We start from the raw sequence: 13,838 nt of genomic DNA, 5'->3' as shown, positions 1-13,838 counted from the left end.
AATAACAAGCTGTTTGCTCATATGTATTCACGCCGGATTTACGATCATGATTCTGTTGCTGCTGTCACTTCTGGTGAGGCAAGCTTCGTTTACTTGTTTAATTCAGTAAAAGGACATAAACTTCTAAAGCATATGGAATATGATGATGATAATCATGAAAAACCTCTCAAGTTTGAAATAACCAACTTAATACCGGTACCTGACCATTACCCTGACGAGATTATTGGTTCGTGTAACGGTTTGATCTGTATATCTGTCTGTTCCAAGAAAAATAACATTATTAAGGATCTAATCTATATTTGCAATCCCATGACTAGAGAATTTGTTTACCTTCCAAAGGTGACGAAAAAGTTCCGGCCTGGAGATTACCACCCTTTTACGAATGAGTATAAGGTTGTCAGAATTTATTGTCATGCAGCAACAAAGAAAAAACCCTTTGTTGGACGTGTTCAAGCATATACTCTCGGTAGTGGCAATGGATGGAGAAATCTTGGAGATATCACCTATACAATTTATCCTTCTGAAACTAATGAGATACTTGTAAACGGAGCTCTTCACTGGTTAGATGGGGACGCGAAAATTGTGAAATTTGATTTATCTGATGAAACATTCTATGTTGTCCCAGGGCCGGAATATGTTAATCAAATGTGGGACTGGTATAAGGAAAATGTAAAAAATTATAGCAAGAAAATTTTGTGGAAATTTGAACTTAGGGTCTTGGGTGGATGCTTGTGCATTATCCAACGAAACAAAGGGGTGCACAATATATGGTCATTCAAGAAAAGGGACGACCTACCACACAAGAAAAAGAAGAAAAGAAGGCGGATGTCTCATGACAATGAGAACAATGGTAACCAAGAGGAGCATTATAAGTCATCATGGAGTTGGGCGGAAGTTTCTTTTGACTGGGGAAGCGTGGATTATGATAAGCGAACTAGTTCAGTTTACCCGTTCGCCATTCTAAAGGACAATTCCAAAATTCTACTTCATGATAATGATTGCTATTATTACCGTCATGACCTTGCGGGATATGATTTTGAAATTATTTCCGATGACCGTCTTCCATATGATTCAGTTCGGTACGTGAAAAGTTTTGTATCGTTGAAAGCTCTTGGAGAAAATGAAGCAAAGATAATGGAATCTAGTGAAGGAGCACAGGAGCTACCTAGGTCTGATTTGAACTCGGATAATGATCGGGAAGACTGTATATAGAAGACTCAGACTGATTTACCTAAGTTGCATACTGTTAGTGTGTCAGGTTGTATATTTTAACATTTTACTAAGTTGTTTTTGTTTTTATTTTCTTCTGCTATATAAATCTTCACTTTCATTTTACAAGACAATTTCCTCGGAATTTATTTTCTTCTGCTACGAACTTACACCAATTAGGTTATATATCTTATATATGTTGGCTGGTTTATTTAACTTTGTTGGACATATCTAAGAACTTACAGTACGACTTATGGTTAAAAACTTTATATTGTATAGTTTGCTAGATTCTGTTATTGGTTGACAGTTGATTGGCCATCCTATAACTGGGAAAATAGAACGATGTCACTGATGTGATGGCCAGGGTCTTGGGCATTATCTAAAAAGGCAAAAGGCACTATAATTTATGAGCATAATTTATCATGGTCATACAAGAAAAGGGACGAAAAGATATAGAGAAGGAACAGTGCAAGTGATCATAGAGTTGGAGAGAATTCGACCACAACCCATACCCATATTAATTTTAGGAAATCAATATTCCCATTTGCAATTCTGAAGGACGGTACCAAATCTCTATATAACGATGGTGTTAACTGTTAACAATTATTTTTCGCAAACCCCCGGGAGGAGTGGCGTTTTTTCTATGGTAGCTGACAATCATCGTCCTTACCCTTCAGTTCGTTACGTGAAAAGTTCTGTATCGTTGAAAGCTCTTGAAGAAGATGAAGTAATGATAAGTGATCAAGTGCAGGAGCACAAGAGCTACCAAGGTCTGACCTGAATACAGATATAGATACTGGAACATATTGGTGTCTGTTGGAAATATTGTTAATGTTTTATTTTCTTTTCTTTCATGGTTACAAGCTGATGTTTGCTATGGACTGGCTGCACTAGCACCAGCGTTTGACACAAATGATGGGATTCAAAACGGGCCGGAACTCCGGAGTTAGGCCCCCAAGAGTCTATGAGACTCCCACTTTGGCCGACGTATAAACCCATGATTTTGTGTACCCCAATATTTAAGTATCATTCAGTCTCTTTCTCGGCTAAATCAACTAGGGTTTTATTCGTCATGGCCGATTCTCTGCCGAGAGAGATCATAATAAACATCCTCTCACGTTTACTTACTGAATCACTATGCGAATGCTCCTTGGTATGTAAACCTTGGCGAAATGTCATCTACAATGACAAGTACTTTGCTCGTATGCTCTCGCGTCAGATTTACGATCAGGATTCTGTTGATGCTGTTTCTTCTGGTAAGGCAAGCTTCCTTTACTTGTGCAATTCAGGAAAAAGGCATAAACTTCTAAAGTGTATATGGAATATGATGATGAGAATCGTGAAAAACCTCTCAAGTTTGGAATAACCAACTTAATACCGGTACCTGACCATAACCTTCACGAGATTATTGGTTCCTGTAACGGCTTAATTTGTCTATCTGCGTGTTCCAATAACGATCCAATTTATATTTGCAATCCCATGACCAGAGAATTTGTCTGCCTTCCGAAGTTGACGAAAAAATTCCGGCCTAGGGATTATGTTGTGAGCGGGTTCGGTTTCGACCCTTGTGCGAATGAGTATAAGGTTGTCAGGATATATTTTGGACGTGTCTATGTATATACCCTCGGCAGTGGCCAAGGGTGGAGAACTTTAAAAGATATCACATACAAATTGCATCCATCTGTTTCTAATGAGATCCTTTGGAACGGAGCTCTTCACTGGTTTGATAAAGATGGGAAAATTGTGAAATTTGCTATATCTGATGAAACTTTCTCTGTCCTCCCCACACAGGAATATGTTGATGAGATGTGGGACTTTCATAAGAAACATATAAAGGATAAGAGCGACATTTTCTCGGATTTTGAACTAAGGGTTTTGGGTGGATGCTTGCGCATTATCCAACTGAGACAAAAGAGAATACGATATATGGTCATTCAGGAAAAAGGACGATCTATCAAAAAATAAAAAGAACAGAACGAGGTTGCCTGATAATGAGAATCGGAAGCAAGATATAGAGGAGTCATCGTGGAGTTGGGAGCAAGATACTTTTGACTGGCAATCCTTGGATTCTAAAAAGCGGACTAGTGAACTTTACCCGGTTGCCATTTTAAAGGACAATACCAAAATTCTATTTCATGATAATTATTGTAATTATTATCGTCAAAACCTTGCGGGAATGCGTTTTAAAATTATTGCAGGTGATCGTTCTCCACATGATTCAGTTCGGTACATGAAAAGTTTTGTATCATTGAAAGCTCTTGGTGAAAAAGAAGCAAAGTTAATGAAATCAAGTAAATGAGCACAGGAGCTACCAAGGTCTGAGTTGGATACACCAGAAGCCTCGGACTGATATAGACTCTCGTTATCGTTTCCTTGTATAGTTATTATGGAATTTGGAGGAGTTCCATACTATTGCCATTTAGTAGTTTGAAAGTTGCTTTTGTTTTTATTTTTGCTAGACAACTCCTATAATGGAATTTATTTTACAGATGCTATGACCATTTAGGTTTAAATATCTTTTAGATTGTCTATTTAATTTGTGTGTGTCTTGTAAGAATCTATACTGTCTGGTTTGATTAGTGATTTCATAGTATTGAAGCCTGAACTGCTACACACCAAATTGTAGGGGATGTTTAGCGTATTACCAGTATACCACCAGATGACGTTTGAGCAAGAGCAGTGGACTTGCAAATCGGCTCCGAAAGCCTATGTATGCATATTTTTGTGTGGTTTTAGTTTTGCAGGTTCCAACTAGTATTATCATGTGTTTTGGTGGATTAAAAACCGATTCTTTTCGTGTCAAGTCGAACAATGATAGTGATGGGTCAGACATGTCAACTTCGAGGAATCAGGGAGGTGAAAGGAGTGAAACGATATTTCCAAGGAGGTGGTTCAAAAACAAGCCAAATTTGAGAGAATCTACTGCTTTGTCATGGTGCACATGAACATGCCTATTCCCTAAAGAGGTTTTGATCGAACAAGAAGCATTGCGATTTTCCGGAACGGGGTAATGCTAATGCCCCTTCCTAGTGTAGGTAGCGCAGTAAGCTGCGTGTGCAGTGTAGAATCAAAAACATCAAAATAAACAAAAGAAAATGGTTCTAGAAACAAAAGAAGATGAACCTGACGTGAACAAGCAACCTTCTGATTCTGATATGGAGTCGGATGCCCTACCATTGCCCCACAGATCCTGTTGTTGCTCTTTCAGTCAAGTGACGGAATTACTGACAAAATTTATGGTTCTAGTTTTATAATTGGTTAGGTCTTTTCGGAAAAGAAAAAAAACCTACCTAGCCGATTGTGATAAATGTGCTTCACAAGTGAAGTACAAATCATAATTGGTCAGGAGCACGACTTGAAGTTTAACTTTTGTTTTTTCATTTCTCAACCATGTATGAATGTCCCCTAACAACGGGAAAAAAAGGACTTCTTTAGCAAAATTCCCCTGAAAGTCTCCAAACCAATTGGTTTGCTCATTGTGCTCTCACTATACTTACAAAATCAACTCCCATGGTACTGATGTAACTCACCAAGAAATAGAATGAATCATCCTACAAAAACACAAAAGCAAGTTTCTATACTCCCGAGAAAACTCAAAACGAAAGAATTTGTTCCCACTTAGTCGAATGTTGTCAGAACTCCCGCTCCCGGTATGTATACTCGTCACGGGCCGGCAATAAGCATGCCCCGGAGTAAGGCCCACAAGAACAGTCCACGATGGCCTATATAAACTCTTGATTTCCAAAAATATATACTCTTGATTTCCAAAGGATATATATAACAGGTATCATCATTCAATCTCTCCCTCAGCTAATCAACTAGGGTTTTGTGTGCGCTATTAGCTAGTCATGGAAATTTTCCTACCAGTAGAGATCATAACAGATATCCTTTCACGTTTACTTACGGAATCTCTATTTGAATGCTCGTTAGTCTGTAAAACTTGGCGAAATCTCATCTACAATGACAAGCTCTTTGCCCATATGCACTCGCGTCGTATTTACGATCACGATTCTGTTGCTGCTGTTTCTTCTGGTAAGGCAAGCTTCGTTTACTTGTTTAAGGAAGTAGAACCTAAACTTAAGTATATGGAATATGGCGATGATGATCATGAAAAATCTCTCAAGTTTGGAATAACCAACTTAATACCGGCACTTGACTATTACCCCTTCAAGATTATTGGTTCTTGTAACGGTTTAATTTGTATATCTGGGTTTTCCAAAAAATCCAAAAAAGGTGACAGCACTATCTGTATTTGTAATCCCATAACTAGAGAATTCGTGTATCTTTCGAAGTTGCCGAAAAAGTCCTCGCTTGGATATTATGTTGTGAGCGGATTCGGTTACCACGCTCTAACGAATGAGTATAAGGTTGTCAGAATCTGTTATCATGCAACACTCAAGGAAAAAACCTTTGTTGGACGTGTCTATGTATATACTCTCGGCAGCGTCAATGGGTGGAGAAACTTAGAAGATATCACATACAGGTTGCATCCATCTGTTTCTAATGAGATCCTTGTAAATGGAGCTCTTCACTGGTTAGATAAAGATGGAGACATTGTGAAATTTGATTTATCTGATGAAACATTCTGTGTCATCGAAGGGCCAGAGTGTATTGATTATGGGTGGGATTCGCATATGAAAAATCCTCGCTTGGAAATTTTGTTGGATTTTGAACTTAGGGTCTTGGGTGGATGCTTGCGCATTATCCAACGACATAGTAGTAGATGGTACAATATATGCTCATTCAAGAAAAGCGACGACCGACTAGAGTTGCTTGATAATGAGAACGATGGTAAGATAGATGCAGACGAGGAACATTACGAGTCATCATGGAGTTGGGAGGAAGATGCTCTTGAGTGGGGAGCCGTGTATGATGATATGGGGGCTAGGGAAGTTTACCCGTTCACCATTCTAAAGGACAACGCCAAAATTCTATATCATGATGATAAGCGCTATTATGATGATAAGTGCTATTATTATCGTCAAAACCTTGGGGAGTATTTTTATCGTCAAGACCGGGCGGAGAATGAATATGATACCATTGCAAATCGTCTTCCGTGTGATTCAGTTCGGTACGTGAAAAGTTTTGTATCGTTAAAAGCTCTTGGAGAAGAAGCAAAGATAATGGAACCAAGTGAAACAGAACAGGAGCTCACAAACTCATCCCCAAAATGGGACCCGTTGTCTTTGTTGGGGAGGCGGCATGTCTAGTACACAACTACATTTCTCTAGATTTATAACGTTCAAAATCTAGATAAATATAAAGGAATTTCATTTCCAATAATTTTTACAGCTTCAAACCAAAAGGAAGTACACCAAGAGGGGGAAGATATTCACATTTCTTGGCATTGGTGTGGTTGTTGGCGCAATGCGGAAATGTGATGGGTTTATGGAAATGAATTTAGGAAGAGAGGTTGGTTAATTGAATGATAAGTGAGGCTTATATTAATTTGGAAATGAAATATTACAAGAAGTTTTAGTGTAGCACTTTGGCTCACCTAATTTACAAAAGCACTTTGGCTCTTGATATCTAGCACTCACTCTTAACTCTCACTCTAGCTTTCTTACTTCACTCACTTTGATTTTGGATGATTACAAATGAAACTATCCTTGCCTATTTATAGGCCAAGCTAACTGATACTAGTTTCTTCTAGAGTATTCTTTATATTTCTAGCACTAAGCAACCGACCTTGCCACTTCGAGAATTCTCTAGCTGATGATAGCAAACTTTAGTTTGCTCTAGAACATTCTTTGACCAACTCTTGTCTGGTTTGACTAGCTAGATTTTTTTGGATTTTTAATATCACAAATTAATTAATATTTCTAACACCCCCTCTTAATTTGTGATGTTAAGCTTCTCTTTGAAATGATTGAACTTATCCACCGTGACTGCTTTTGTAAAGATGTCGGCATTTTGTTCTTGTGTTGGACAAAATTGGAGCTTAATTTCCTTGTTTTCTACCAGTTCTCTGATGAAGTGGTGTCGTAGCTCTATATGCTTCGTCCGTCCGTGGAATACTGGATTTTTTGCCATAGCAATTGTAGACATATTGTCACAGTAGATAGTTGTCGGCTGCTTTTGCCTTTGTTGTAGGTCGGTCATTATTCTTCTCAACCATACTGCCTCACATGCTGCACTTGTTGATGCTATGTATTCTGCTTCGGCTGACGATAATGCCACCGTACTTTGTTTTTTTGAACTCCAAGAGATAACTTTTGTTCCCATACAGAAAACATAGCCTGATGTGCTCTTTCGGTCTTCAATAGAACCTGCCCAATCGCTATCTGTGAAGCCAATTAAATCATTATCTTTTTCTCTTGTATACTTGATACCGAAATCCTTCGTTCCCTTGATATACCGAAGAATTCTCTTTGCGGCTGCATAGTGTAACTTGCTTGGCTCGCTCATAAACCGAGAAACAATACTGGTTGCATTGACGATGTCTGGCCTTGTATTTGTTAAGTAGATCAGTGAGCCGACTAGACTTCTGAATAAGGTTGGATCAACTTTTGTCGCTCCATCATTTTTTACCAATTTCTCATTGGTACCCATTGGAGTTGCAATTGGTTTGCAATCCATCATGTTGAACCTTTTCAGTAAGTCTTCTGCATATTTTTCTTGGGAAATGAATATTTCTTCCGGAGATTGTTTTACTTGAATCCCAAGAAAATATCGCATAAGTCCTAGATCTGTCATCTCATATTCTTTCATCATCTCCTTCTTAAATTTTTCTGCCATGTCTTGTTTTGTGCTGGCGTAAATTAAATCATCAACATAGAGACAGACGATTAGGAAATCCGTACCTTGTTTTCTTATGTAGAGGGATGTCTCACTTGGACTCTTTTCGAATCCATTATCTCGGAAATACTTGTCGATTTTGCTGTTCCATGCACGCGGTGCTTGCTTGAGGCCATATAGTGCTTTGCGGAGACGATAAACCATGTTTTCTTTTCCTTTTCGGACATATCCTTGAGGTTGTTCAACGTACACCTCTTCTTCAAGTTCTCCGTTTAGGAACGCCGACTTTACGTCCAATTAGTAGACCTTCATTTTTAGTTGAGCTGCCAAAGCTAACACCATCCGGATTGTTTCCATGCGAGCGACTGGGGCGAATGTCTCGTTGTAGTCGATTCCTGGTTGCTGGGAATATCCTTTTGCAACTAGACTTGCCTTGTGCTTTTGAATTGACCCATCTTCATTATACTTTGTCTTGTAGACCCATTTCAGACCAATTATTTCTTTATCAATTGGCTGATTGACAAGCTCCCATGTCTTATTTTTCTCGATCACTCGCATTTCTTCGTCCATGGCATGTCTCCATTTTTCTTCTTTTGCCGCTTCCTCATATTTTTGAGGTTCTAGTGCTATAAATGCACAATTAGATGTATCATAAATATCTCTTAGGGAACGCACCTTTCTAGGTGGGGCACTTGATTCAGATGAACTTGGACTTTGTTGTGTCGAACTAGGAGATCTCGGGCTTGCTGGTGGAGTGTTTTCTTCTTGGTGTGACGGATCTGGCTCTTCTTCGATGAGTAGTGGAGACTCGTGGTTATCTGGTTCATCATTCCAATCCCAAGCTTTGAATTCATCAAAGATTACATCTCTTGATATTACAAGTTCCTTTGTATCTGGCTTTAGAAGTCTATAGGCTTTAGACTCCTCGCTATATCCGATGAATATTAGCTTTTCTCCTTTTTCATCAAATTTTTCTCTGTGTTGAGATGGAATATGTGAATATGCAACGCAACCAAAAATTCTGAAAGAAGTTACCTCGGGATTTTTCTTATGCTACGCCTCGTATGGAGTTTTGTTGTGAACCGCTTTTGTTGGAGAGCGATTAAGGATGTATACTGCTGTGTTGACCGCTTCCGCCCATTAGGTGTTGGGTAGCTTCCTTGCTTTTAGCATACTGCGAGCCATTTCCACGATCGTACGATTTTTCCTTTCCGCGACACCGTTTTGTTGTGGAGTGTATCGGACAGTGAGCTCCTTTTTAATTCCATTTTCTTTGCAGTAGTTGATAAACTCTTTTGAAGTAAATTCTCCACCATGGTCTGTACGGAAGACTTTCAATTGATGGCCACTTTGCTTCTCTGCCAGCGCCTTGAATTCTAGGAATTTAGTGAATGCCTCGGACTTTTGCTCGAGAATGTACACCCACATCATCCTGGTATAATCGTCCACGAATAAGAGAAAATATCTTCTGTTGTTGAGTGAAGTTGTTCTTGTCGGACCGCAGATATCAGCATGCACCAATTCGAGGGGCCTTCTTGCTCTCCACGATGTCTTGGTAAATGGAAGTCTGTGAAACTTCCCAAGAATACAACCTTCACATACTTTATCTCCACCGTCGATATTGGGAAGATCAATTACCATGCCTTTTGATTTCATAACCTTTAAGGATCTGTAGTTGAGATGCCCGTATATCAAATGCCATAGCTTTCCTTCGTCAATATGGTTGGTACTCATTGCACAATTTTCAATTGATGGCATAGATAAGGGAAAGACAAAATTTCCTGAAATTTTTACTTTTGCCACCAATTGCTTGTTAATTTTATCATAAATTGTGCATTCTCCGTCTTCGAAATGTAGTGAGCACCCCTTTATTATAAGTTGTCCAACACTTAATAAATTTTGAGCTAGGCCAGGAACATAAAGAACATCAGATATGTATCGAGTTTTACCTGACCTTGTACGTACGGATATGACTCCTCTTCCTTCAACATTCTGGAACTTTCCATCTCCGAGCTTGACCGGTGGAATCTCTTGCTCCTCCAATTTTACGAAATATTCTTTGTTTCCTGTCATATGGCTGCTGCATCCGCTGTCGACATACCATATACCTTGCGCTTCTTGTTGCGAGGTGAGGCAGGAATAAAATACTTGATTTTGAGAATCATTTTCTCGGAATAGTTGGCTTCATTATTTTTAAGCCAATAATCTTTTTCCATGTGATTTAAGTTTTCATATTTGGTGCACTTGTACTTGCAATTTTCAGTTGCATGGCCAAACTTTTTGCAAACACTGCATCGGAGATTTGAGGAGTAATTTTTTCCGTACCTTTGGTTGTTGTTTCTATAACCTCCTTTTCCTCTTCCACGTCCGCGGTAGAAATTTCTGGGTCCTTGAGTTGACGTCGACCCTTTCTCGTACTGCGAGTTGGATGACGATCCCCCTCTGGAGCTTTCTTTTCTGGCTTCTGTATTTTTCTTCTCACTGAAATTTATTTTTGATTGAAATGCCTGCTCCAATGGTTGCTCCGCGAACCTATTTATCCTTTTCTCGTGCGCCTCGAGTGAACCCATTAATTCGTGTACCGAGAGAGTCGATAAATTTTTGGACTCTTCAATGGCAGCGACGATGTGATCGAATTTGAACGGTAAGCTCCTTAAAATCTTTTCTACAACTCTTTTATTTTCTATGGTATCTCCATAACTACTAATTTGATTTACTATACCAGTAACTCTTGAAAAGAAATTCTGGATAGTTTCATTTTCTTTCATAAGTAGATTATCAAAGTCTCGCCATAAGTTTTGTAGTTTAATGGAGATTACCTTTTCTGATCCTTGGAATGCTACTTTGAGAATATTCCACGCCTCCTTCGAAGTTTTCGCCACCGAAATTCGAGGAAAAATAGTTTTGCTTACCCCTTGTTGTAGAAATAGTAGTGCTTTAGCATCCTTCTTCTTGCTTTCTTTGTACTCCTTTTTCTCTGCATCCGTCCATGACGATAGAGCTTCTGCCGACTCGGGTACGTTATAACCATCTTCTACAAAATCCCATAAGTCTTGTGAAATGAATAATGTTTTCATTTGTAAACTCCAATAATCATAACTCTCACCATCAAAAATTGGAATTAGACTTTGGGCATAATTGAAACCTTGAATACTTTAGTTAATTGCCATGGGAAGAGTTTTAGGATTACTGGGTTAGGTTTGCTCTGATACCAAATTTGTTGGCGCAATGCGGAAATGTGATGGGTTTATCGAAATGAATTTAGGAAGAGAGGTTGGTTAATTGAATGATAAGTGAGGCTTATATTAATTTGGAAATGAAATATTACAAGAAGTTTTAGTGTAGCACTTTAGCTCACCTAATTTACAAAAGCACTTTGGCTCTTGATATCTAGCACTCACTCTTAACTCTCACTCTAGCTTTCTTACTTCACTCACTTTGATTTTGGATGATTACAAATGAAACTATCCTTGCCTGTTTATAGGCCAAGCTAACTGATACTAGTTTCTTCTAGAGTATTCTTTATATTTCTAGCACTAAGCAACCGACCTTGCCACTTCGAGAATTCTCTAGCTGATGATAGCAAACTTTAGTTTGCTCTAGAACATTCTTTGACCAACTCTTGTCTGGTTTGACTAACTAGATTTTTTTGGATTTTTAATATCACAAATTAATTAATATTTCTAACAGTGGTTGATCGGCAACCAAGATATAGAAGTAACTCATCACTCCTATATGTTTTCTGGCGCTACTGTAATTCGTCTCCATAGTTATAGTCTCTCCATCAGATATCTTGACAGAGCCAGGTTGTGGATAACAAGCTGACATCTCCACTAGGTAGCCATGCTCATTGCCTGCTTCTTTTCCATCCATATACTAGCTTCGATGAGCATATAAGACGACCATCTTAACCAATTCGTAATTATAGAAAGAAAGATATGTCAGGCGACCCGTGAATAAGGCAACTAGTGCTTGGAAATGAGAACTCATGAAGTCTCACAGTTCACCTCTCCATAAAGAGCTGAACCAATTCCTCCAGTGTGCTGATCAGCAAGACCAAAGATAACATAACCGCCATCGGGCATAACCCCACTTGTCCTTTTGTTGTCTACACAGTCACCAGCACTACATGCCTCAACATCAGTTCTCCTTCTTCTTTTTCTTCTCAAGACGAGCATATTCCACTATCAGCTGAACAATCATCTTCAGTCATATTCATAAGCATAATGGTTTGAGATTGTAAATCAGCAACAGTTTCTTCAACTTCAGAAGATTTTTTTTTTCTTTTTCTTTAATGTGCCGAGGAAGAAAAGCAGGGACTGAATGCTTCAACGCAACCAATTACTCAACTAGGGTAATACTGAATGGTTCGTCCACGTCGTCTATAAACTCTCGGTGCGGGTATTCGGGCCGGCAAAGCATGCTTAGAAGTCAAGACCATACATATGAACGGTCCATCGTGGCCTGTATAATTTTGTGCCCTAATATTTTAGTATTTTATTTTGTGTGCGCAAGTCTAAACCAATTAACCACCTAAGCCCTCAAAGTCTAAACCAACTGGGTTTGCTCATTATACTTGCAAAATCAACACCCATGGTACTGATATCTACTCCTTAGAGTAAGAAACTCAAAAGGAAAGAATTTGTTCAGTTTCAAGCTTCCCACTTGGTCGGATATAGTCACAACTACGGGTATTTGTACTCGACACGGGCCAGTAATTAGCATGCGCAGGAGTCAGGCCTATAAGAACTGTGAACAGTCCACGATGTCCTATATTAAGAAACTCTTGGTTTCCAAAATATATAAGTATCATTCAATCCGTTAGAATACGGACATCCAACTCAAAACCAATTGGTAATGAATGGAGACTAAGGATTATAAACCGCATGATCTTAAATTGTCCATACAATGTGGGACTAATAATCTCAACACTATCTCTCCCTAAGCTAGTCAACTAGGGTTTTGTTTTGTGTGTGCTATTAGATAGCCATGGAAAATTTCCTACCGGTAGAGATTATAACAAACATTCTTTCACGTTTACTTACTGAATCGCTATGGGAGTGTTCGTTAGTCTGTAAAACTTGGCGAAGTCTCATCTACAATGACAAGCTCTTTGCCCATATGCACTCGCGTGGTATTTACAATCACGATTCTGTTGCTGCTGTTTCTTCTGGTAAGGCAAGTTTCGTTTACTTGTTAAATTCAGTAAAAGGGCCTAATCTTCTAAAGTATATGGAATATGATGATGATAATCATGAAAAACCTCTCAAGTTTGGAATAACCAACTTAATACCGGCACTTGGCTTTAACCCCGTCAAGATTATTGGTTCTTGTAACGGTTTAATTTGTATATCTGATGAGTTTTACATAAAAGGTGACAGTACTATCTGTATTTGCAATCCCATAACTAGAGAATTCGTGTAGCTTCCTAAGTTGCCGAAAATGTCCCAGCCTGGAGATTATGTTGTGAGCGGGTTCGGTTACCACGCTCTTACGAATGAGTATAAGGTTGTAGGAATCTATTGGGAGGAAGAATCCCTTGTCGGACATGTCTATGTTTATACTCTGGGAAGCGGCAATGGGTGGAGAAATTTAGATGATATCACCTACTACTACGAGTTGCATAAATCTGTCTCTAATGAAATTCTTGTGAATGGAGCTCTTCATTGGTTAGATGAAGTTGGGCAAATTGTGAAGTTTGATTTATCTGATGAAACATTGGAGGAAATTTTAAGAAAATGCCACACTTTCATTAGAACCCACAATTGGGGGATACCACCACAAATCGGGGTATACTTTCGGTTATTTGAGACTAAATTATTGCTAAGAGGGTAATTTTTTAGGTGATAAATGTCAATACTGCCATTTACCTTAATAAAAACTAAAAAACT

At 38.7% G+C, this 13,838-nt stretch overlaps 2 protein-coding genes across 2 annotated transcripts; both read left to right on the top strand.

The window, feature by feature from the left end:
• The first annotated feature begins 2,526 nt into the window (after positions 1-2,526).
• On the top strand, positions 2,527-3,508 carry LOC113312481 (F-box protein At3g07870-like). Its single transcript, XM_026561252.1, has 2 exons — positions 2,527-3,017; positions 3,148-3,508. The coding sequence occupies exons 1-2, from the start codon at positions 2,527-2,529 to the stop codon at positions 3,506-3,508; spliced, it is 852 nt and encodes a 283-aa protein (XP_026417037.1).
• Positions 3,509-12,936: 9,428 nt separating this feature from the next.
• On the top strand, positions 12,937-13,371 carry LOC113312408 (F-box protein At3g07870-like). Its single transcript, XM_026561185.1, has one exon. The coding sequence runs from the start codon at positions 12,937-12,939 to the stop codon at positions 13,369-13,371; it is 435 nt and encodes a 144-aa protein (XP_026416970.1).
• The last annotated feature ends 467 nt before the right edge of the window (positions 13,372-13,838 follow it).

This window comes from Papaver somniferum, chromosome 1 (assembly GCF_003573695.1).
Source record: "Papaver somniferum cultivar HN1 chromosome 1, ASM357369v1, whole genome shotgun sequence".
Lineage (NCBI taxonomy): Eukaryota > Viridiplantae > Streptophyta > Magnoliopsida > Ranunculales > Papaveraceae > Papaver > Papaver somniferum.
Note: the sequence above shows the minus strand (reverse complement) of the source record. Positions and strands in the feature narration are given on the sequence as shown.